At 43.1% G+C, this 24,212-nt stretch overlaps 1 protein-coding gene across 1 annotated transcript in view; it reads right to left on the reverse strand.

The window, feature by feature from the left end:
* Positions 1 to 20,692: 20,692 nt before the first annotated feature.
* GGH (gamma-glutamyl hydrolase) overlaps positions 20,693 to 24,212 on the reverse strand; it is a 168,688-nt gene continuing 165,168 nt past the window's right edge. The window contains exon 9 of the mRNA XM_069220248.1: positions 20,693 to 21,037. Coding sequence (XP_069076349.1) covers positions 20,916 to 21,037 — 122 coding nt within the window. The 3' untranslated portion in view covers positions 20,693 to 20,915. The remainder of the gene's footprint in view (positions 21,038 to 24,212) is intronic.

Raw genomic sequence — 24,212 nt, forward strand, 5'->3', positions numbered from 1 at the left:
GCCCTTTCAGAGACCTATTTATTAAAAAATAGTCTATCCTTGAATGATGTTTATATTTCCTATTGTGAAAGGTAAAGCCTCGGTCTCTGTCATGAATTTCCCTCCAGATATCCACTAACGCAAATTGTTTAATTATTGCCTTGATATATGCTTGCGACTTCTGATGCCCCAATGATCTACTTCCAGTGGATTTGTCCAATATATAATTTAACATAGCATTAAAGTCACCTGACATAATGATTGGATACCGAGCATCTAACAATTCACTACATAGGTCCTGTAGAGGGCCTATATCATCCATATTAGGGCCATAATAACAGGCAACTGTATAGCTGTTTTCATTAATTTTTATATCTGCCACTACCCATCTGCCCTTCGCATCCGCTTTATGGCGCAGTATTGAGACGTTAGACCGATTTTTAATCAAAATCATGGCTCCCCTAGAATGGAGCTTATTGGCTGAACAAACCATATGTTTCACCCACCTATGGGAATTAAAAATGTCATGAGCCTATGGCCCTCATTCTGACCTTGGCGGGCGGCGGAGGCCGCCCGCCAAAGTCCCGCCGTCAGATTACCGTTCCGCGGTCGAAAGACCGCGGCGGTAATTCTGACTTTCCCGCTGGGCTGGCGGGCGGTCGCCTTCAGACCGCCCGCCAGCCCAGCGGGAAAGAGGCTTCCACGATGAAGCCGGCTCGGAATCGAGCCGGCGGAGTGGAAGCTGTGCGACGGGTGCAGTTGCACCCGTCGCGTATTTCACTGTCTGCGCAGCAGACAGTGAAATACATGTAGGGGCCCTCTTACGGGGGCCCCTGCAATGCCCATGCCAGTGGCATGGGCACTGCAGGGGCCCCCAGGGGCCCCGCGACCCCCCCTACCGCCATCCGGATCCCGGCGGTCCGACCGCCGGGATCTGGATGGCGGTAGGGGGGGTCGGAATCCCCGCGGCGGTGCAGCAAGCTGCGCCGCCGCGGAGGATTCAATGGGGCGGCGGTACACTGTCGGGATGCCGCCAGTGGTGCCGGTCCGACCGCGGCTTTACCGCCGCGGTCGGAATCCCCATTGGAGCACCGCCGGCCTGTCGGCGGTGCTCCCGCGGTCCTCCGCCCTGGCGGTCAAAGACCGCCAGGGTCAGAATGACCACCTATGTCTTTGCAAGATGTGACTCCTGCAGCATTATTATCTGGGCTGGGGAATCCTTTCAATATTGGAGAATATAATCTCTCCTAGGCTTAACCCGAAGCCCATTCACATTTAAGGAGAGCAATTAAACCCTACTACCTGACATTCCTTATATCCTTATTAACCCTTACAAAATCATTAACATTATGAACTACTGGCCGGGCTTCCTTATAATGAGGTACACAATTTTTTTCCCATATGCTATTTCCTTACCTCTACTCCTCTTCCCCAAATACTCCCTCTTCCAACCCCCTTTCCACTAAATCCCCCCACCCTGGAGAACCCTACCCTTCTTCATACAGACTACTAAAGCCCATTAGACGCTGACAGGCTTTAAAAGAAACACAAGAGATAAAAAAAGAGGGGAAAAAAAAGGAAGCAAAAAAACACACTTGTTGCACAACCAAAGTTAACTAGTGAACTAGAAGAAAAAGGCAAAGACTTCTGAACCCCCATACTATACTATGTGTCCCTAAACTCCTTCAGAAGGGCATCCACTTTCTCACCGTCTCTTAAGTTATACATTTTTTGTTCCTCATCATTCTCAAGGTTGCAGGGAACCTCAACTGAACTGTGGCTCCCAATTTTTTTAAGTCTTCTATCCTTTTCCCCAACTCCCACTGTCTATTCGAGGTGATGCGAGAAACATCCGATGTAACCTCAAAGGAGCAGTCTTTTGCGCTTAAAGTACCCATTTTTAGGGCTTTCAACAGAATCTTTTCTTTAACTGTGTAAGTAAGAAAATTCACCAGAATCCTTCTAGGTTTAACTCGATTCATGTTTTTGCGGAAGGGGTCTTGGTGCACACGCTGTATATCCCTACTTAGCTCCTCCTCTGTCCCTTCTCAAGCTCCACTTTGTATCAAGAGATCCACCACAAATACCTTAATATTTTCACCTTCCTTCCCTTCCGCGATCCTCATTCATTTGATGTTATTCCTTCTTGAGCTATTTTCTAAGGATTCCAGTTCTCAAAACGTTATTTATTCTTGCCTTTTAAATCCTCTATATCCTGCTTAGTCTTCACTGCTACCTCTTTTAACTGTTCCACTTGAATTTTCAATGCCTCGGTTTTTTGGGCCAATTATTCTAGCTTGTTTGTCAAGCCTTCACAAACCTCCTGAATCTCCTTCTGGTTAACCTGGAACTCCAAAAGACCTTGCTTGACTTCCTTAAAGAGAAAAGCAAAGATTCTAGCGGGCTCGTCTGCATAACCTGTGCATCAGTCTCACCCAAAAGCGCCATCTGTAACGCCGCGCTCTGACGCAGCGTCTCTTTCTGTCCTCGCGGGTGGAACGCGCTACCAATATTCGGAGCGCCGTTCCCCGCGTTTTTTGACTGTGCTTTCTGGGAAGCATATATTTAGCTTCCGGACACGCTACACTTACTTGTAGCCTTTTTTCTTCTTGGTGGTGGGTTTTTTGTTGGTCCTTTTGCCTGTCTCTATCCATGTTGTGTCCATCTTGTCTTCTTCGTGTTTTTGTCCCAGCATGCTCTGTTTTTCTTTTATACTACTTCCTTTTTCCTATACTGGTCTATGGGCTTTTCCCAATCCAAGATGGTGTTACTTCCCTTTCCTGTGATGTCACTTCCCTTTTCCCAGTATATAAGTCAGTCAGTCTTGTTCCTCCTTACGTTGCAAACACTTCCTTCTGGTTGTGCTGTTCACTCCTGTTCTTTGTTCCTGCTTTTTGCCTTGGGAGATTTTTGCCTGTTCCTTGTTCCTGCTTATGCCTTGGGAGATTTTTGCCTGTTCTTTGTTCCTGCTTTTGCCTTGGGAGATTTTTACCTGTTCCTTTTTTCCTGCCTTTTACCCTGGATACTGCCTATTTTTGTTTCCTGTTGTCAAGTCCTGTTTTTTCTTGTTTTCCTTCAGGAGTTCCTGTTAGAGGTTTTTTCCCCAGTGTTGGGGTTTTTTCCCTCTGGGACTCCTTCTGGAGGGTACGGTCTGCTTTGGCGTAGCCTGTCAAGCGGCACTGTGGCTACTAGAAGGGGTCGCCCTTATCTGGGAGTATCCAGGACCTGTAGAAGACTTGGTGTATTTGCCAATCCGAAATCCAGAGGTGAGAAGTCCAGCGCAGTACGTGACAGATTGCAACGCCAAAAGATTCTGCGTTGCGAAAGCGCCATGGAAGATCCACAGGGAGAGGCGTCAGAAAATGCTCAAGCCATGTTACAGACTGTGCAACAACAAGCCCAAGAGTTACAACAGTTACGGGCAGAGAACACTGCGCTACGACAGGCCTTGTCTTCCCGATCAATGGACATACCACCCGTATCTGCTACTATTCCTCGATATTCCGGAGATCCTTTAAAGATGAAGGAATTTTTGGACGCCCTGACGGTTTTCTTTGCTTTCCGTCCACTCCAGTTTTCTTCGGATAAGGCTAAGGTGGGCTATCTGATCAGCGCCTTGTCTGGTCCAGCGCTTGCTTGGGCAACTCCTCTGGTTTCTGCAGATGACCCAGTCCTGGCTAACTATTCCGCTTTCCTGACTGTTTTCAAACAAATGTTTGAGAGACCTGGGGTAGAAGCAGCAGCTGAAGAAGCCTTATGTGACATTCAGCAGGGTAATCAGGATGTACTGCAGTATATAACCCGCTTCAAACAGCTGGCAGCTGAAACCTCCTGAGTGGAACGCACCTTCGTAACCCTTTTCCGCCGAGGCCTGTGTGAAGAAATTAAAGATGAGCTTGTACACTCTTCTCCAGCTTGTTCTTTGAAAGAATTAATGGATCAATCTATGAACATCGAGTATAGACTTCGAGAGCGCAAGATGGAAAGACGTAGAACTAGAGCTCCATACCATTCCGGTACCTTCCATGCTAGCAGTCGGCGAACGGAAGATAGTCCATCTGAAGCCTCTCCACCTCCCCATGAAGAGCCCATGCAGATAGATCTGGTTCGTGGGCCATTGACGGAGTCAGAAAGGGAGGAACGACGACGAAGGGGACTTTGCCTATACTGTGGTAAGGCTGGCCACCTGATCCGTAGTTGTCCGGTACGTCCCTCAAGGCCTGCGGGAAACGCCAGCTCCCATCCCCTGTAAGGAGGAAGGAGACGGGAGGAGCTGAAGTACCATCAATATGTTCCTCCAAAGAAAGCATGTCCACCCTGTTTATCCTCTCGGTCAAGTTACAAAGTTCACAAGATCAAGAAGAACATCCTCTGGCTTTCCTTGACTGTGGAGCCAGTGGACTCTATCTGGATGAGACCTGGGCTACGAGTAAAGGAATTCCCCGCATTCCTAAAGAAACTCCTGAGCAGGTTCACACGGTGGATGGCTCTCCGTTAACCTCAGGACCTGTGGTGGCCTCAACTCCTACTCTTTGTTTGACATTTGGGGGGGCATCAAGAACACGTTGCCTTTGATCTCATAGCCTCACCAAATCACATCATGATTTTGTGAATTCCCTGGTTAGCCCGACACAACCCCTATATCAATTGGGAAACACAAACTATATCCCTAACGTCTTCATTTTGTCAACAGAATTGTTATTCCACTACTTCTTATTGGACTCCAAAAAGGTCCTGTCAGTCAACTAAGGATAACACTAACTCTATCAATATTATCCAGGGGGTTCCAGATTGTTATCAGGAATATATCAGGATTTTTCAGAAACCTAGTAATCCTATTTTGCCACCTCATCGCAGTTATGACTGTGATATTCCTTTGATTCCTGATGAAGTCGTCCCCTTCGGTCGAATGTATTCTCCGACAGACCAAGAAAAGAAAGTGCTAAGGGAATATTTAGACGACAACTTACACAATGGTTTGATTGTTCCTTCCACATCCCCCGCTGGGGCTCCTCTCTTCTTCGTCCCAAAGAAGACTAAGGATCTGCGTCCTTGTGTGGACTTTCGTGAACTCAACAGAATAACGATTAAGGATCGATATCCACTGCCTTTAATCAGAGATATATTGGATGCCATTCAAGGAGCCAAGATATTTACTAAATTAGACTTATGGGGTGCCTATCATCTCCTTCGGATCAAGGAAGGAGATGAATGGAAGACTGCGTTCCGTACCCCTTTTGGGCACTATGAGTATTGTGTTATGCCCTTTGGACTGACCAATGCCCCTTCTGTTTTTCAACGATTTATGGATTCAGTGTTCTCTGATGTACTCAATCAATATGTAGTCATTTATTTGGATGATATCTTGATATATTCCCGTGATCCTGAGCACCATGTAGATCATGTCCTGCAAGTCCTGGAAAGACTCAAGAAGAACCAATTGTTTTGTAAACCTGAGAAGTGTGAGTTCCATAAATCTGAAGTAAGGTATCTCGGGTTTTGTATTAATCAACACGGAATATCCATGGATCCTGACAAGGTCAGTGCCATATTAGATTGGCCTTCTCCAACGTCCATTAAAGAAACGCAATGTTTTTTTGGTTTATCAAACTTTTATCGTCAGTTTATTCATAACTTTGCCCACCTACAAAGTTTCATAACACAAACAATTAAGAAAGAGAACCTGAAGAAGGGTTTCATTTGGACCAAGGAGGCTGAACGCGCGTTTCAAGAATTAAAGACAGCCTTTACCCAAGCACCCGTGTTGCGTCATCCTGACAATACCAAGAAATTTATCGTCGAGACTGATGCCTCAGACAGAGCTATTGGAGCAGTTGTGCTTCAGAAGCAAGACAATGATGGATTGGAACATCCTATCTTTTATCTGTCTCATATTCTATCAGAGGATGAACGAAATTATTCTGTACTGGAACGTGAACTACTCGCTCTCAAAGTAGCTTGTAAGGAATGGAGGCATTTCCTGATGGGTTCCAGAGAGCCTTTTGAAGCTAGGACTGATCACCGTAATCTCCAGTGTCTTCGGAGCTTTCAGTGTCGCAACAGTCGTCAGGCTCGATGGGCTTTCTTCTTTAGCCAGTACAATTTCGTGATCACGTACATACCTGGTTCCCAGAATTTAGTGGCAGATGCCTTATCCCGCAGATATCCTGACATAGCCCAGAACTCCTCTCCACATCTTATTGAGGCTAGCAGGATCATCGGAGCTACTCAATCTTTTCAAGAACGCATTCAATCTGAGTACCAGTTTCTGTCTGCTTCAGAATGGGATAAAGTGACTCCTTTTTTGCAGAAAAAGGACAACTACTTCTATCATCAACATGCTCTTTTCCTACCTACCAAGAAAGTGCAGACAGAAGCCCTGAAAATGTGCCATGATTCTCCTATAGCTGGTCATCGGGGTATCAGGAAGACCCAGGAGCTGCTTCAGCGATCTTTTTGGTGGCCTTCGCTAAAGACAGACACTAAAACCTATGTGTCAGCATGCCCAGTCTGTGCCCAGACTAAGACACCCCAAACTAAGGTGGCAGGTTTATTAAGACCTTTACCGGTTCCTTCCGCTCCTTGGTGTACTCTATCCACGGATTTCATATGCTCTCTACCTACCTCCTCTGGTAACCAAGTAATCATGGTGACCGTAGATTCATTCACCAAGATGGCCCATTTTTCAGCCTTGAAGAAACTACCAACGGCCCCAGAAATGAGTCACATTTTTCTACGGGATATTTTTCACCTCCATGGTCTTCCTCAAGAGGTCATTTCGGAGAGAGGGCCTCAGTATGTATCACGTTTCTGGAGAGCCTTCTGTGCCTTCTTTAACATTGAGATTTCTTTATCCTCGGGTTTCCATCCACAAACGAATGGGCAAACTGAACGAGTGAATCAAGAACTTCAGCAGTATCTGAGATGTTACTGTAGTGCCACACAAAGCAATTGGTCGGAATATCTTGCTCTTGCCGAGTTCTCCTATAACAACACAATACATAGTGCGACCAAGACCACACCCTTTTATTGTACTTATGGATTTCATCCGAGGACTTTCACTACTGTTTCTCGAACATCCTCTTCTGTGCCTGCAGTCACTTCTTTTTCACAACAGATTCGTCGAATCCAGGGCCTACTTCACACAACTCTCCTAGCTTCGAAACAAGCTATGAAGCGAAAGGAGGATCGTTATCGGCAAGCCGCACTTTTGTATAAAGTGGGCCACAAGGTATGGCTTTCTTCCAGATTTCTACCATCCTGGTTTTCCACCAATAAGTTCAAACCACGTTTTTATGGACCCTTTCGAATTTCGCACATCCTGAATCCTGTAGTTGTGCGTCTCCGCTTACCTCATACCTGGAGGTTTCATCCCGTTTTCCATGTGTCCCAGTTAAAACCCTTTGTTCCTGATCCTTACCATCGTCAGTTCCAACGTCCACCTCCTCTGTCTATCAACGGACAGCCTGAGTATGAAGTCCAGGAGATCTGTGATTCCAGAATTTTTCGACGCAAACTACAGTTTTTGGTCCATTGGAAAGGATACCCCCTCAGTGACTGTTCTTGGGAGGATGCTTCCTCCGTCCATGCTCCCCGTTTGGTTCGCCTGTTTTTTGACAATCATCCTGACAAACCTAGTGCCTCGGGGAGGGGACCTACTGTAACGCCGCGCTCTGACACGGCGTCTCTTTCTGTCCTCGCGGGTGGAACGCGCTACCGATATTCGGAGCGCCGTTCCCCGCGTTTTTTGACTATGCTTTCTGGGAAGCATATATTTCGCTTCCGGACGCGCTACACTTACTTGTAGCCTTTTTTCTTCTTGGTGGTGGGTTTTTTGTTGGTCCTTTTGCCTGTCTCTATCCATGTTGTGTCCATCTTGTCTTCTTCGTGTTTTTGTCCCAGCATGCTCTGTTTTTCTTTTATACTACTTCCTTTTTCCTATACTGGTCTATAGGCTTTTCCCAATCCAAGATGGTGTTACTTCCATTTCCTGTGTCACTTCCCTTTTCCCAGGATATAAGTCAGTCAGTCTTGTTCCTCCTTGCGTTGCAAACACTTCCTTCTGGTTGTGCTGTTCACTCCTGTTCTTTGTTCCTGCTTTTTGCCTTGGGAGATTTTTGCCTGTTCCTTGTTCCTGCTTATGCCTTGGGAGATTTTTGCCTGTTCTTTGTTCTTGCTTTTGCCTTGGGAGATTTTTACCTGTTCCTTTTTTCCTGCCTTTTCCCCTGGATACTGCCTATTTTTGTTTCCTGTTGTCAAGTCCTGTTTTATCTTGTTTTCCTTCAGGAGTTCCTGTTAGAGGTTTTTTCCCCAGTGTTGGGGTTTTTTCCCTCTGGGACTCCTTCTGGAGGGTACGGTCTGTTTTGGCGTAGCCTTTCAAGCGGCACTGTGGCTACTAGAAGGGGTCGCCCTTATCTGGGAGTATCCAGGACCTGTAGAAGACTTGGTGTATTCGCCAAACCGAAATCCAGAGGTGAGAAGTCCAGCGCAGTACGTGACACCATCAGGATTAAAGTTTCGGAGTCCAGTCCACCGGGACTTTCTGAGGGTTTATTTGATTCTTGTGCCAAAGGATTTAGAGCCTGAACAGAATAACTTATTGCTCTTGAACCAGGCTCACTAAGGCCCCCCTCTCAGTGCTTAATTTGTAAATAAAGAGATACCGGTGCTCAAAGCCCTTCTCTTAAACACGAGACTGCTGTAATTAAATCAGCCAGCACTGAATACTGAGGCAGCGTAATCCTGAAGCCATCTCGGGCCTCCTCAATCCATTTACTGCCACCCCTGCCCCTTCAGCTCATCCTGCAACTTTCTACTTTCTCCCTTTATGACGCTTTTTAATTTTTCCTTCTTCTGTCTTTCTCATATGTGTCTTTTTCTCGCAGCAAATGCTTGAGGCATAAGAATAAGCCCCGGCCCTCACAAATAAGTGCCGGTGCTCAGCACCGGAAACAACAAGCACAAATTAAGCACTGCCCCCTCTCCTGTAGACTTATGGCATTGGGAATAAATTTGTGTCTCTCCGCCCCTCACCTGAAGCCTCCATCCCAGCAGTCAATCCACTATTATGATGTGGAGCTATCAGAGGAGCAGCCAGGACCCCAGCCAAATATTTTGCTTTAAAATAGGACCTCAGTGAGGGGGTAACCCTCTGTTGTCGCACAGCGGGAGATTGATTTTTCCTTCTCCCCCACATTGCTATTTGACTTTGGGAATTCCTTTGCCCTTTAACGATTTTAACTTCTTTATAAAGTTTCCCCTCAGTCCCCCAAAACAAGGAGAATCACTTCCTTTGTTAACAAAGTTTCCCTCCTCTGACCTCTCCTGTAGGATAGAGGGACATCCCTCTACATTTCCCAATCCAGTAATCCCTGGAGATGCATTCACTCTTCCTCCCTCCTGAAAAAACATATGTGACTTATCTTTAGTAGGACCCTCCGCTGGACAAACAAAAGAAAATGTGTCTCTTCCCGCGCCTGCACCTGCACAACCCTTCCATCCGGTGCTGCCTCTGCCTCCGACTGCCCCTCTCAGCACGACCCTGGATGTGAGGGTCCTGACCCTTCTCACCTCCAGGGTCACCATCCTCCAATGGCTGCCACTCCCCTTCGCAGCCTCCTCCTCAGACTCTGGTGTCCCGCTCCGGGCACCCCTTCGAGTCGGTACGCGGTCTCAAACTTGGGGCAGCATACGCGGGGAAATCAAGCAAGTACGAGTGGAGGGGGGGTTCCCCTGTTATGGCCACTGTAGTTTAATGCGTCCTCTGCTTCCTCCTTTCAGTGGCACGCAGCCCGTCAGATGCCCGAGACCTGCTCAGCAACGCAGCTGCTGTTTGCCGGCCGCCATGTTCTCCCCCGCATTACACAATTGACTCCTCAGGGAAATTGTGGTCACTCAGATCTCATCCGTTTCTCTCAGTTACATTAGTCTCACATATACAAGGACAAGCAGAGGCAGTATAGGTTTCAATAAGGTTTTAATGAGGCAACTGCATCTTAGATAATAAAGCATATACCGCAATAACCAGGACGATAAAGCTTGACAGGATTAAGATTGTGACAAGGAGAGTAAAGCATAGAAATAATGCTACCATATTGTCACTAGAGTCAATAGACTAATTCATATCTAGGCTATATTAGAGCACAGCATGTTAAGCTCTAGTTCTGCCCTTCAGGATCCCCTGGGAAGACATCATTCCCCCATACCTGAGCAAAGGCCTGAAGTCTGCATTAGCAGCTGTAGCGAAGCATTCAGCAAACAGCATACAATTGTGGTCATCTGGCTGGAATCTCCCTCTAACATGTATGGGACAGTGAAGTGTTTTTATAATAAAATGTCCCTACGCAAGGATGTGTATGTTTCTATGAACACCAGAGACAAAGTGTTACCAGGTTTTACCGGCAACCTATCTTACTGCAGCCTTGAGAGAAGCACAGAGTGAACAAGAATGTCTTGTTTAATAACGTAGTGCTGGCCTAGGCAGAGAACAGCTAGATAGAGAGAAATAAACAAGACCACAAATGTGGTTATTTCTAAAATAATAAACAAAGCTGAATAAAATATGTCTAGGTTAAAGTGCACAGTGGCAGGCCTTCGTGGGCTAAAATAACATGCATGGGGCTATAACTAAAATGGCTACACAATAGATTCATGGGAACGACTGTCTGAACTGCAAAATGTAGACAAAGTATATTTTCAAGGACTTGTGCCTGTAGCTCATTGTGCAGTCAGGAGAATTTGGAGAGTTTACCTATTCCAATGGGTTTACTAAAATCCTATTGAATGTTACGAATGAAGAAAGAGACATGTTGCCATTTAGAATAGTGTGTGCTTATATTGCTAGACCAGGGAGAGGTTTTTTCATTTGAGCTTTTCGTTAAGAGGGTTTCACTTACTCACATTTGCTGAGCTCCTTCTCTGAGTTTCTCTCTTTGTGGGAGATTGCATTGCCTATTCTTGTTTTATTAGATATCTGCTGCTTTGCAGTTGATCTTTTTTGTTAATTGATGGGCAAAGGCTTTATGCTTATGCACTTTTTCTCTCATAAGAACTCTTTATTGGGTTTCTGAACTGACACCTTATTCTAATGCATCCTAATTTAATTTTAGATTAAAGAAATTCATTTATGGAACACACGTGTATTATTACAACATTAACTATCATACTTACAAATGTTGCAGTCTTTCTTGTATTGAAAACTGATGATTGGATTATATTCACTGTTGATGCTGATACATAAAAGACTAATTATTATTGAATAAATAATGACTTACTAAAAGACTTTAGTGTTTTTTTATTATTGTTTGATGTATATGGTCGCTACTTTACACTTCTCCTTGTCCATGAGCAAACGTCTATACCAGTGATCAGGGTTATTTTATGATTACACACAAAGATTAAGGTATAGAAAACCCAGCACCATCACTCATGTCACAAGATCCAAACAGACACTGATTCCCAGCATTTTGGAGAAAGCTGGACTTAGTTGTTACTTCTATGACTTGCAAGAATGTGATAATTAGAGGGGAGTGTATTGACTGGTTTCTGGTCAATCAGACAGTGCGACTAAAATGTGCCAATACAGGAAAGATTGTCTTTCTCCCTAATAAATGACATCGGGTGTTTACAAATATAATTTATAGAATTGCCTTTGGAGAATTAGATGGCTGTACCACTATTCACCTTATTATATATAGTGTTTGGTTGACACTTTATATTCACATACAGGAGTATTTATCACTAACAAAGGCTTTTACAAATAATGGTGAAAGTAAAGATTTGACTCTTAAGTGCTACAGAACAAGCCTTTAAACAGGTGGATTTTCTGCAATGTTAGCAAATATTTACCAGTGTCCTCTTTTCTGAAATATATGCCCTTTCATCACTGCATAACAAAGTCCTCAGTAGAATCTGTAATTAATACAGCCTACAACACTGCCAAACTGATATATATCGCCAGGTCCTCTGCACAACTTCAAGTGCAACAAATTCCTATTGTGTTTGACCTCGTAGAAGAGATCTGCCAATTCCTATTGCGCAGGTGCTGGACACGGACGTGCCTTCGTGGCCCGGTCCTGTGCTTAACCAACCATGCCCAACCTTGATTGCGCATGGTGTTCAGCCGTGTATAACAGGAATTGAGGGAAGGATCCAACTTGCAGCCAGGCACAGCACCAGAGACCCAGTGCAGCCAACCTCTGCTGTGCACAATTTTAGACCAAGCACATTAGGGTTAGCTACAGGGCCTGACCTCCAGCAGACACTGCACCCAGTGCACAGTGAAACCAACTCTACTGCACTTGCATATGATCACGTTTTGAGCCCTGGCCAGATCAGCCCAATTGGCCACCCATTACCTCTGCATTGCCTTTGGCAGTGCTGTGTAGTGAGGGCATGATGCCAGATCTCCCCCATCCCCATTGACACTGAACCATGTGCAGTAAGCACTGGGTGCAGCGCTTGACTGCAGCAAGGTCCTGCACCCCCCTCTGTGCCACAAAACCATCTGTGCATGGCCTTTGGTCTATGGTCAAGCCCTGGGTCAGACTCTGGGTCCACAGTGCCCATTGTGCGCAGTGTAGTGTTGACCTGGCATAGTTGCACTGCCTTTTCTAGTTTTTTTTCAGGATTCCTCTACCCCAACCAAAATAATGCATTTTCAAAATATTTGCATATCATTTGATGGATTAGCAGATCCAGTTCTGTGAATCCCGTAATATGTGCCCCATTTCCATCCAAACATGGATGTCCCCCTTTCACCTTAAAATCAGCTTCAACAACAAGAGCACTCATATCATGTGCCAAAACCAAGCAAGCTTAATTCCAGGATTCGCTACAAAACATGAAACTGCATGACTTCACTTCCCAGTTCACTGACAGAGCCAAATCCTTCAGTTTCATCATTGACGTCAACCTCTCTTTCACAACACACATCCACAGGATGACACAGACAGCGTTGTACCAGCTTTCACTTCTATGGAAAATAAAATCCTACCTACCTGAAGCAGACTTCACAACCATAGCTCAAGCTTTGACCCTCATCAAAGGAGTAATAAAATACAAACCAATACCAATGCACAAGTTTATCTGGCAGAATAACATAACATCTCAAACGGCCATGACACTGCCAAGTTCAAAGTCAAGATAGGCAGAAAAGAAAAAAAAATAGGAAAGCAAGGTTGATGATGCGATGACCCCAGGATCTGCATCACCATTCCCATGGCTTTTATAATTCAGAAAATAACTAAAAATTCAAATATTCAAGGGATACCTCATCCATCATCCTCATCATCAGTGCTCCTCCATCCGAATCTCGTCAACCAAGAGGCATACTTCGAACTGCCCAGCAATGCACACTTTTGTCATTTCCATGAACCCACTCTCAAATGGCTACTTACCTCATTCCACAGTATTCTGCTGTTTGCCAACTAAGTCTGCAATGTACATCAGGGGACTACAACATCGTCTGAAGAGGGCTGGACCCATTTTCATAATATCTAATTCAGATAAAAGTGTATTAAATTAATCCAAAGTGAGCACATCTGCAAAGCCATTGGTTATCCTGAAAACGTGCCACATCTGAAAAAGCCATCCTGGGCCTATGTTGGACACTCTCACAATATATACCAATGAAATATATATATATATATATATATATATATATATATATATATATATATATATATATATATTATATATATATATATATATATATATATATATAAACAAAAGGTCAGAATCACAGTCTCAGAAGCGCACTCAGCTGCCGGTGACAGAGGAGACCTCCCTCGAAATAATTACATTTCCTAGGAAATTATCCACCGCACTCCGAGGAATCCTTTATGGCATATTTTATTCAAACAAACAGCAACCACCACCAACGCGTTTCAACGCCACTTGAGTCTTATTCACGGTCTCAAGTGAACAAGATTCAAGTGGAGTTGAAACGCGTTGGTGGTGGTTGCTGTTTGTTTGAATAAAATATGTCATAAAGGATTCCTTGGAGTGCAGTGTATATATATATATAGCAGGATGTATGTAAATCACTCTTGTCGTCAAAGAGGGTGTTGTCTGTGCTACATAAAACCTCAAAATAAAACAAATGCACAGCTTTTATCCCGTCTTTATGTGCAAAAAAAAAACATTTTCAGAGATAGTTGTCCCAGTTTCATTATTTTACACAGTGAATGAAATGCAGCTCGTGCATAACAAGAATTTGGTCTAAGGATATTACAGTATATTTTACTGAATGAACTAACAGTATTGTACTGCAGTAGGAATAAGGATGCTTCTAAACATGAGCCACTTACGCGATGCCGCATGAGCTTTTAAGAAGAGCCACAATGTGGATTCAGAAATAAGCTGTGAAACAAAATATAGAATGAAATGCTGAAAAAAAAAAAAAAAGGTGTGCATAGAGAAAAACTAGCAAAACAGCAAGGGAATTGGCAAAATCGTTTGATAATCTTTAATAACATATCATTGTGATTAATACATTCCTCACAGACAAATAATCATGTAACTGCAAGCAACAAAAATCGTGATCACTTATACAGAAATACACAGCAAGGAAAGGCATCACTGAATACAAAATATATTCCGTGTGAGTCCCAGTTGGGGTTCAAATGGCGTCTTTTAGATACAATTGGTAAATTACAGCAGTTACAGTGCAGCTCACACAGTTACAAAGAAGAACGTACACAGGATATTTAGCCCCACCGCCCCCGGTCAACATCACAGCTCACATTTGCGAGACCGAAAGGCGGGAGTTTCAAGTCATCGCACAATCAAGTGTTTTCAGTTCTTGGAAAAACACTCTAGTCAGTCAGGCAACTGAAATACTGCACTTCCTAAAGATGGCGTTTCTTGAACTTAAGGTATTGACACACTTTTCTTGGATGGAGCAGTTTAAAGTAAGTTGTGATACTTTTCATACGTGCCACTCGTCTGCAGTTCACAGCCTTTCACTGCAACGTGGTCACAACGCCCAGGCAGGATGAGAAGGCCTTGCGGGGAGGTAATCTTCATTGAGCACCTCATATCAAATGTGTTATATCACTTGACTGGTGACATTAAAAAAAAGTGTGCATCGTTCACTGTGATATGACCCGAGTGTGCACAATTGGTGTGTCAACCATGATCAGATTAGACAATTCAAATGTGAGGTGGTGGTGAGAATGGCAGCGCTATTCTCTTAAATCTGGCTCCTTCAAATTTACAGAATGTTTGCACTGGCCTCAAAGTCAGTTCCGTGCAACTGAATTCAAATTAAGATTATTTCTTAATACTCCAAAGAAATCCTGAGATCTAGAAGAAAAATCTAAAAATGTTAAAGAACCAGGACAAGTATGATTCTTCCGAATTCTTGAAGTTCAGCTTAGGTTTATGGATATATTATTGTTTGTTCACAAGTGATCGCTCCCAAGGACACTGAATCCAAGCAACACAACAGATAAATATAAAAAAATCCCTGCGTCTCGCTCCAACACTTGTAGAGCTGGCAACGTAGGGAAATTAAATAGTAAAGATAATTAAAGTAACAGAGTTAAAATAATACATATTTACTGTGCATGAAAACAACGATTAACATTTGATTTTAACTCCGCCAGGACCTATAATGTAAAGGAATGAAGTAACACTAAATAATATGGGAAAGAAGTACTACTATCCATGCAAACCAGAAAAATGAATTTATTAGAGGATTTTTTGGCTTTTCTGTCACCTACTGGGTGGAATTGCTCCATCTCTGAAGGATGTAATTTTGTTATCTGATTTGGATATGTTAAACCACTGATGACTTAATGTCGGGTAGTTTGGTGACAATAAATTGCACTGGATTGGTCTAAAGCCTGTGCTTTCCTTCAGCACTATAAAACATTTCTATTGTTAATTCTGGACCAAACTACACCACTAATTGTACTTATATGGGTGCAACTGAAATTGGGCAGGGATAAGGTGCATCAAAGGCTTTGGTTTATTAAACAAATATGCTATTTATTTACCGCTCTTTTAACCCTTGCAGATTTAGTTTAAAATACTCATTTCCTATCACTTTTCTTATATTTATCTGATGTATACTAAATACGTCCTGTTTTCACCTCTTCCGCACGTCAAAGACACCGATCTGATAGAGGTCCTTATCACTTTCTACCATGACAACAGCCCTGACGCCACCAATAATATCAAGACCAGCACATGACTAACTCTGATACCAGGGTACCACGTAATTCATTGTTATCTAGTCTCCACGTGTAAAAACGTTCAGGTCACACAATTGTCTTTCTTATTGGTATTTTGAGAACGTCCAGTATTTTTAGTGAGCTTTAATACCAAGATTTGTGTTGGGCTTTGCAGAAGATGAGCATATTTCAGCATCCTTTTGTGAGAGCTGTGTTTCATGAAGAGCACTTAAGAAACAATAATTTGCAATGCAAATGGTCTCACATTTGCTCGAGTTAGAGCTATTAGCGATGCAAACTCCTAACTGGATTTTTCTGGCCACATAAACTGAAAAAGAAAAGTTATACAGTTTCACATAAGTGAGCCGATTCAAAGCGCCACAGCATCAGCGTGAAGCAGCACACAAAAGGAAAAAGAAGTTTACTCACAGTCAAACATATCGGCAAAAGTGCTATTAGTCATGTAATAGGGGCGAGGTCCAAGGCGGTAACTAAACCGCCCCAAGGAGGGACAAACGTAAAGCATTTACCAGCAAAAATAAATAATTTTTGAAAGGCAAGCCCATGAACCAGTGATAGTGATGGGCATGCAGTGGGCGTGGTTAAAAGCCCAGATACATGCCAACACGTCAGAAAAGCAGCGCTTGCGCGCTGCTGTGCCCAACTTAAAAATAGACTAAGGTGGGCATTTAAAATGTCAATAGCCTATTCAATTTTACTATTATATGAAAGCCATCCTAGTAACTAGTTTAGCACCAGGAGGCAGTTCTGTGTATTTCATGCACTCTATGCTTGATGCCATGCCCATGTGGCTTATGCTGTGTACAACCACACTCCTTCCTTCTTCCTGTCTTTTTTACCTTCCATTTCATTTGTTGGGCTGCATATGAGAGCAGGTGCGTTCCAACCCATACGGGATGAATGGAACTTCGTGTGTATAACGTGAAAACCACATTTATGGTCACTGGTCTAAGATAAGATCATTTAGATAAGATCATTTGTTAATACTTTTGAAATCTGGAGTTCTAATCAGCGATCAAAATGAACTGGTATCAGTCACTTATGTGGAGGCAGTGACACTGTCTAAGAGAGGACTCTTCACAAAAAGTGAGTTTCCAAAGCAGATACTCAGTAGTAAAGGATATGGATTGTATATTAATCTCCTAGCTAGCGTCTTACGGTTAAACGTCCCCATCAATCTACATGTGTGAAGCAAGAAAGGAGAGAAATAAAATGCTCTTTGCTCAGACTCACCCATGCAAAGCATATCCCCTTTTATCCAAAATGCTCCTTTCACAGCCAGATGAAGCACAGCTGAAAAGCTAGGAAAGACAGCGGTGCATGGGAAATAGAAAATCTGCAAGCAGAGTGAAACCAAGGGGAGGGAACTGTCTTAAGCAAGTAATAGTATAGTATTAAATAATTACATAGTAATATTAAAAGTATTAATAAATAATTGCTATACTGGCTTTTAAATTGAGGTAATGTCTTTTATGTAATAACTGCACCAAAGGAGACCGTCTTCAGTGAGTACAACAAAGCACGAGACAGAAGCTGTTGACAGCTTTGCCAGAGTAATATTAAAAGAACAGTAGAAGTTGGCTCACGTGGCATCCCTAGCAATGATCCAAAGGCTTATAGGAGGTGGTGCAATAAGGCTACAGAACGCACAAAAGATGTCAATCACTACAACAGCTGATGGGTCTTATTTTTTAACATAGACACCAGTCCAGCCATTAATCGAAAATGATCCTCTTACTTTCGAAATTCTATTATTCCAAATGGTGACTGGAGAATTTCTATGGATCATGGACTACAGATGAGAAGTCACTCTCTTTAACTAAAGTAAAATAAAGAATACACATGGAATACTTTGAGTATATCACCGCTTAATATGTTAAACTCCCATTTGGTAAGGCACTGCATTGAGAGTGCATTACTACATTAGTAGTTACTCCTCTACAACCATGACTAACATCATCTGAGAACCACTGAGTTAACTAGCAGCAAGGCCTCCTTAAGAGACAGTTCAAATTAAGTAACCAAAGAATCCTCAAACAAACACAAAAAGCAGAACACACATTTGCATTAATTTGGATCCATCTGCTTTGGTCCGTATTTGGTCTTTTTGAGAAACAGACTGCACTCAGTAACAAATCACAACACAGAGCAAAGACACCACAGCTTTTCATGCTGTATGCTAATTTCACTATAGAGTATTATGCCTCATAATCTCAGTGTGTTTTGCAATAATGTTGAATTGATGTTCCACATTAGTATACAGTCTAGGCTGGTAGGTGAACATTTACAAAAGGACAGCATCCATCAAATTACTATACCTTTGTAATAGTCAAATACAACTGGGGCTAGGAATCTCTCCACGCCCAACTTGTATTTTTAATTACTTTTACTAGACATTTTGAAATCTACGTTTGTTTAGAATTTAGCTTACAGACGTCACATTCAGTTGAGGCTGTTTCCTGATGCTCTCCTACAAGTAATGGTATTTTCTAAAATTAAACCAAACAGCCCTGGCTCTTCCATGAATTACTGACTTTCAGCCAGTAGGAAATTCTGTAGAGAATTGATATAGAGGGTTTCAAACTCAACAAGGCGTCACAGAGACATTTGCCAGCCCATGTTACTGGGGATCAGGGACTAGGTAAAGAGAACTTTTTTATTTTCACTAGATTACATCTTTAACAAACCAGCTGCCTTTGGTCTCAATCATAGTTCCTTATGTCACCAGAAACCTTTGATGGCACCAGTGATACACAGCAGGGCAGTAAGTATGTACACATTTATGTTCACTCACATAAGGAAGGGTATATACATTTTTACATGACTGCAAATACATATATTACTACAGACTAATAGCGGAATTACACGAGAATCAAAGATCATGGCACAGTCAATTACAGAATATTGATTGCAGGAACAAGCGCACGCCAGAAGTAAGTCAATGTCTCTTCAGGTTCAAGAACAAGGATTAGGAACTCTGAAGAAGATTTATGTCACTAACCAATTACTGAAGCCAGCTTCAAATTGGTAAGAATGCATCATATACATATTGAACAAAACAAAATCCGTTACAAAACACAATAACAGTAACCTTTGTTTACCTTTAGCAGAAACTGTTGTGATTATTGCAGGAGTCAATTATTTTCTTTGAATCTTGCAGAATTCACAAAACAGTCACCCGTTGGTGCTTTGTTCATTTTTCAATATCTACAAATTACTCATAACGTATAATACTTTGCCCATTTCAATTGGTACAGTAAACCAAAAAATATGAATTAAGAGAAGTCATTAAAACCCATTTTTAATATCCAACATTCACATTTATTCTAATGCATGAATATGGATAGAAAATGGGTAAGCTCACTGTGAAACAAACCTTTCTGTCTGAATATTACTAATAGCATGCTTCTTATGCCAAACTCTAACATGGCTTCTCAACGGGTTAATGAGAAAACTCTTGTGTTGCAGTGTCACTGGATAGCACAGAACATGTAGTAACGGTGCTTATAGGCAAAGGAAAACGTATTTACACACACATATAACATCCAAAAACACAGTGACCTTTAGATTGTCTATCTTTTAGAACTGATCATTCTATGCACTGGTGTTGGTGACTCAGGTGAGAGGTGACTGAGTTGACGGGTATAATAAGTGGGACCCTGTGGGTTCCTTAACCAATGAGGAGTTACTGGGAGAAAATCGCTAATTACAGATTACTGGTTAATCCTTCTTTCAAACTCAGTATTCCACCAGAGAATGTGGTTGCTTTCTGCAGGTGAAGTATTCAAGTGAAATACGCAGGGTCTGTGTTCTTAAGGACTTGTAATTCTGATGGTTCCAGTACCTTCTATGACTGGTCTGATCGGATTTACAGTGGCACTTGTAATGGAGGCCCAGATGAATTCAGGTAATTGCAAGAAAAGCACAGTACAAATACCTAGTAACAGACTAAGGCGGTCATTCTGACCCTGGCGGTCAAAGACCGCCAGGGCGGAGGACCGTGGGAGCACCGCCGACAGGCCGGCGGTGCTCCAATGGGGATTCCGACCGCGGCGGTAAAGCCGCGGTCGGACCGGCACCACTGGCGGGCTCCCGCCAGTGTACCGCCGCCCCATTGAATCCTCCAAGGCGGCGCAGCTTGCTGCGCCGCCGAGGGGATTCCGACCCCCCCCTACCGCCATCCAGATCCCGGTGGTCCGACCGCCGGGATCCGGATGGCGGTAGGGGGGGTCGCGGGGCCCCTGGGGGCCCCTGCAGTGCCCATGCCACTGGCATGGGCATTGCAGGGGCCCCCGTAAGAGGGCCCCTAAATGTATTTCACTGTCTGCTGCGCAGACAGTGAAATACGCGACGGGTGCAACTGCACCCGTCGCACAGCTTCCACTCCGCCGGCTCGATTCCGAGCCGGCTTCATCGTGGAAGCCTCTTTCCCGCTGGGCTGGCGGGCGGTCTGAAGGCGACCGCCCGCCAGCCCAGCGGGAAAGTCAGAATTACCGCCGCGGTCTTTCGACCGCGGAACGGTAACCTGACGGCGGGACTTTGGCGGGCGGCCTCCGCCGCCCGCCAAGGTCAGAATGAGGGCCTAAATGTTATGTAGGTTCGAATTACGAAGTTGCTTGATGGGTTTAATTTTACGTAATATTTCAGAGGGTGAACGCTCTTAAGGTAGTCACCTCATACCTTGACTTTCTGTCTGAATGTGTGCAAGTAGGTCACAATCTATCACTGAATGCATATTTAATCAAAAAAATAAATTTGGTCGAAAACTGAAATGCTTGCAGTGTAAACTGGATTGTAGTTCTGTATCAATGCTTTCATTTCTTCCGCTTTCTCCACAAAATGGTGATAGTTTTTCCTGGCTGTAAAAGAAGAGAATATAAATGTCAATACTTGTGTATCCAAATCATTTACACAATGCAACTCCTTCACACCACGGTCATCTGCATAGATTAATCCTAGAATTATTTGAGACTCTTTATTGTATCCATTGTCCTATTACATGTGTGGATAGAATCCGTCCTGAATCATTCTGAATAAGATTATGTCTCTAAGCTTTTTTGAAAATTGGATCCCATCGGATTTGCCAAGGTTTGTCTATGTGATGCCTGGGACACAGTTACCCACAATGCTAATGCCTGTAACTACATCATCATTTAGATATGCCCAAGAAAGAAAGAAATGGCCACTGACTACTGGTTATTGTTGATTCATGTTATGAAGAGCCAAGGATTTTAAAAACAAAAAAAACTTGTGGATGAAGAATAGTAGCGGAAGCAGAAAAGGTATACGTATTCCTGACTGGTAGACAGGTGGTAATGCTTTTGTCAAATGACATCACAGACATTTTGAGAATTGGTCACAGTGCATCAGGAGGAAGTCTCGCACTCATCTTCCAATGGATGTCCCATCACATCCTGATGTGGCAATGCGGCAAAGGGTCAGTATTCCAGACCAGAGTCTGTTGCGCATCCCAAACCAGAACTTGACATACTGCATGTAGTCAAGACTCCTTCTCAAGTCTACCATTTTGTCGAAGCCCTCACCTATTACAAACTGGGATGATTATGTGAGACCAAACCCACATCTGCCACTGCTACCGTTTATGTATAACATGTTAACATGAGTTGTAGAACGCCTTATCACACATGGTCTCCTGGCACTAATCCAAATGTGAGAGTAACAAATCGGAAGCCTCTCATCTCGTAGACATCAAATGCTTGTCTAATCATCCAGGTTTCAATGATTTTGAAACTGAAGCATTGCTTGAGATGTAGTATAGATTACAAATACATGGTACCGCTGCAAATGGGGTATGTGAAATCGACACAGTGTAAGCATGAGGCACAGGCATCATGCAGCAGCTTGTCAGACAATCTGGGAGTGTAGGACAAGCCCTACAATGATATCAGCACTTCCCATGAGCCCAACTATATAGTGACCAGGGATAGATGCTCTGTCTGCTTCCATCATTCAGCACTTCACCACACCAGGTAGAGGTGCTTGAGGATGGTAGCCCTATTCAATAGAGGAAGCCTCAACAAGGGGATTTGTTTTTACATAAAAGGCTCACAGGCTGCCTTGGTTCAAAATCCGGTGTATCAGAGGGTTACTTTAAACAGCAATGTTGTTTTGGATTCAGGAGTCCCTAGGATGGATTGTGCATTTCCCGTTCCTTAGATGTGAAGCTTCAGGCTCGTTGGTCCAATCGCACCTCACACCAAATATCCAAGGCCGTACATAAGCAGGTTCAGTGTTCAATCAGTAAAACCAGAGGTGAGAACAGTGTAGCCATCAGAAGTTTTATGCAATAATAATTCATATTTGAGGAGATGTTCAGGAGGAGATGAGTCCTCTTCTGCATTCCAAGTAACATGGAATGTGGTGGGATGTGTCCACAGAAACGCTAAGAGTACACACATCAATGTGAAGACACCACTCAGAGTAACAGGTTTTATCATAACATATGCCATTCAGAGGTTGACTAATCCGTTTTGTTCACTTTCATGAAGGAATATGGTTAAAATGAAATACTTTTGATTCAAAACGTTTATACACAGGCCTACACCATCAATTAAAATGCAATATTAGGGACACAGGCAGATTGCAAATGTACATTCAATTGTATCAAGCTGTACGCACAAGCAAAACAGCAAAAATTAAGCTTTAGTTTTTATACATTTATATCTGATAGCCGATTTAACAGAATGTATACATGATTGTATACTATGCTTATCATGACGTGAAATGTTATAGAGTATGGGAGAACATTGCAAGATGTTTGCAGACCCAGTGAATTGTTGGGTTGCATTAGCAATAACCCTAAGGATTTTAAATGTAAGACAACACAGACTTACAATGTTACCACTGAAAACGTATTATTGTGACTTTATCAGACCCCAAATGTTTGAAGACAGATTTTGGTGATGGGGACAATGGCTGAGAGAACCATACAAAGTCTGAAATAAGTTGATACATTAAATCTAAACTGAAGCCCGCAGTAAGATTTTAAGGGCCAGATAGGATTCTATATTCGAGAACACAGATCTAGGCGGAGAAAGTTATTTAGGAGACAGATTGGCCATAGTTCACAAGCTCTAGTAAGTAGATATTAAGGCAAAGGCAAAACTCTGGTTCCCCAAATCGAAGCAGGAAGTAAGATATTTGAGGAATGGTTTGGTGATTTTCCCACTCACCCTATCCACAGTGGAAATATCTATCAAGAATGAATAAAGTGAGCAGAATATTCAGTTAATTCCTGGTCATAATGATCCAAAAAAGAAAAAGATAGAATAATGCGGGATTACGACAGACCAGTCATCTCTAAACTGTAAACCGAGGTAGAACCCTGGATTGCTCTCCCTCTGTCATCAGTGGGGTAAGTAACACTAATGAGAATTATTTTTGCACAGGCCCCTCTATCTTTTTAATAACATAACACCTAGAGCGATATTCCTCTGACTACGGCCGTTGTGCTCCCAAAGAACAAGTTACTTACCGTCAGTAACGCTTTTTCTGGTGGATACAATAGCTACCTGTAGATTCCTCACCTTCTGAATTCACCCTTGTGCCAGCATCCAACGGAAAATCTTCTTCCCAGCTCTCCACGTTGACGAGGACATCACAATTGCACGGCTCCACGCGACGTCACTGTGCCAATAAGAAGTCGTCGCCGGCATGCTGACATCAGTTTCACCCATTTTTTACGTGCCTTTGAGGCGAACAGGTGAGAACAGAGTCCACAATGACTCCAATAACTACATATATACATAAAGCCTTCATGATGCAACATAATCAAAACCATCATTTATACATATACAGGAAAAGTATCAATTTATACATACATTTATACAACCCCAAATCGAAGTGCAATCAGAAAGGCAATGGGGGAGGCGGGTGGGACTGTAAGGAATTCACAGGTAGCTATTGTATCCACCAGAAAAAGCGTTACTGAAGGTAAGTAACTTGTTCTTCTGATGGACACAAACTACCTGTGGATTCCTCACCTTATGAATAGAGTCCCAAAGCAGTACCGCA

This window comes from Pleurodeles waltl, chromosome 2_2 (genome assembly GCF_031143425.1).
Source record: "Pleurodeles waltl isolate 20211129_DDA chromosome 2_2, aPleWal1.hap1.20221129, whole genome shotgun sequence".
In the NCBI taxonomy this organism is placed as follows: Eukaryota; Metazoa; Chordata; class Amphibia; order Caudata; family Salamandridae; genus Pleurodeles; species Pleurodeles waltl.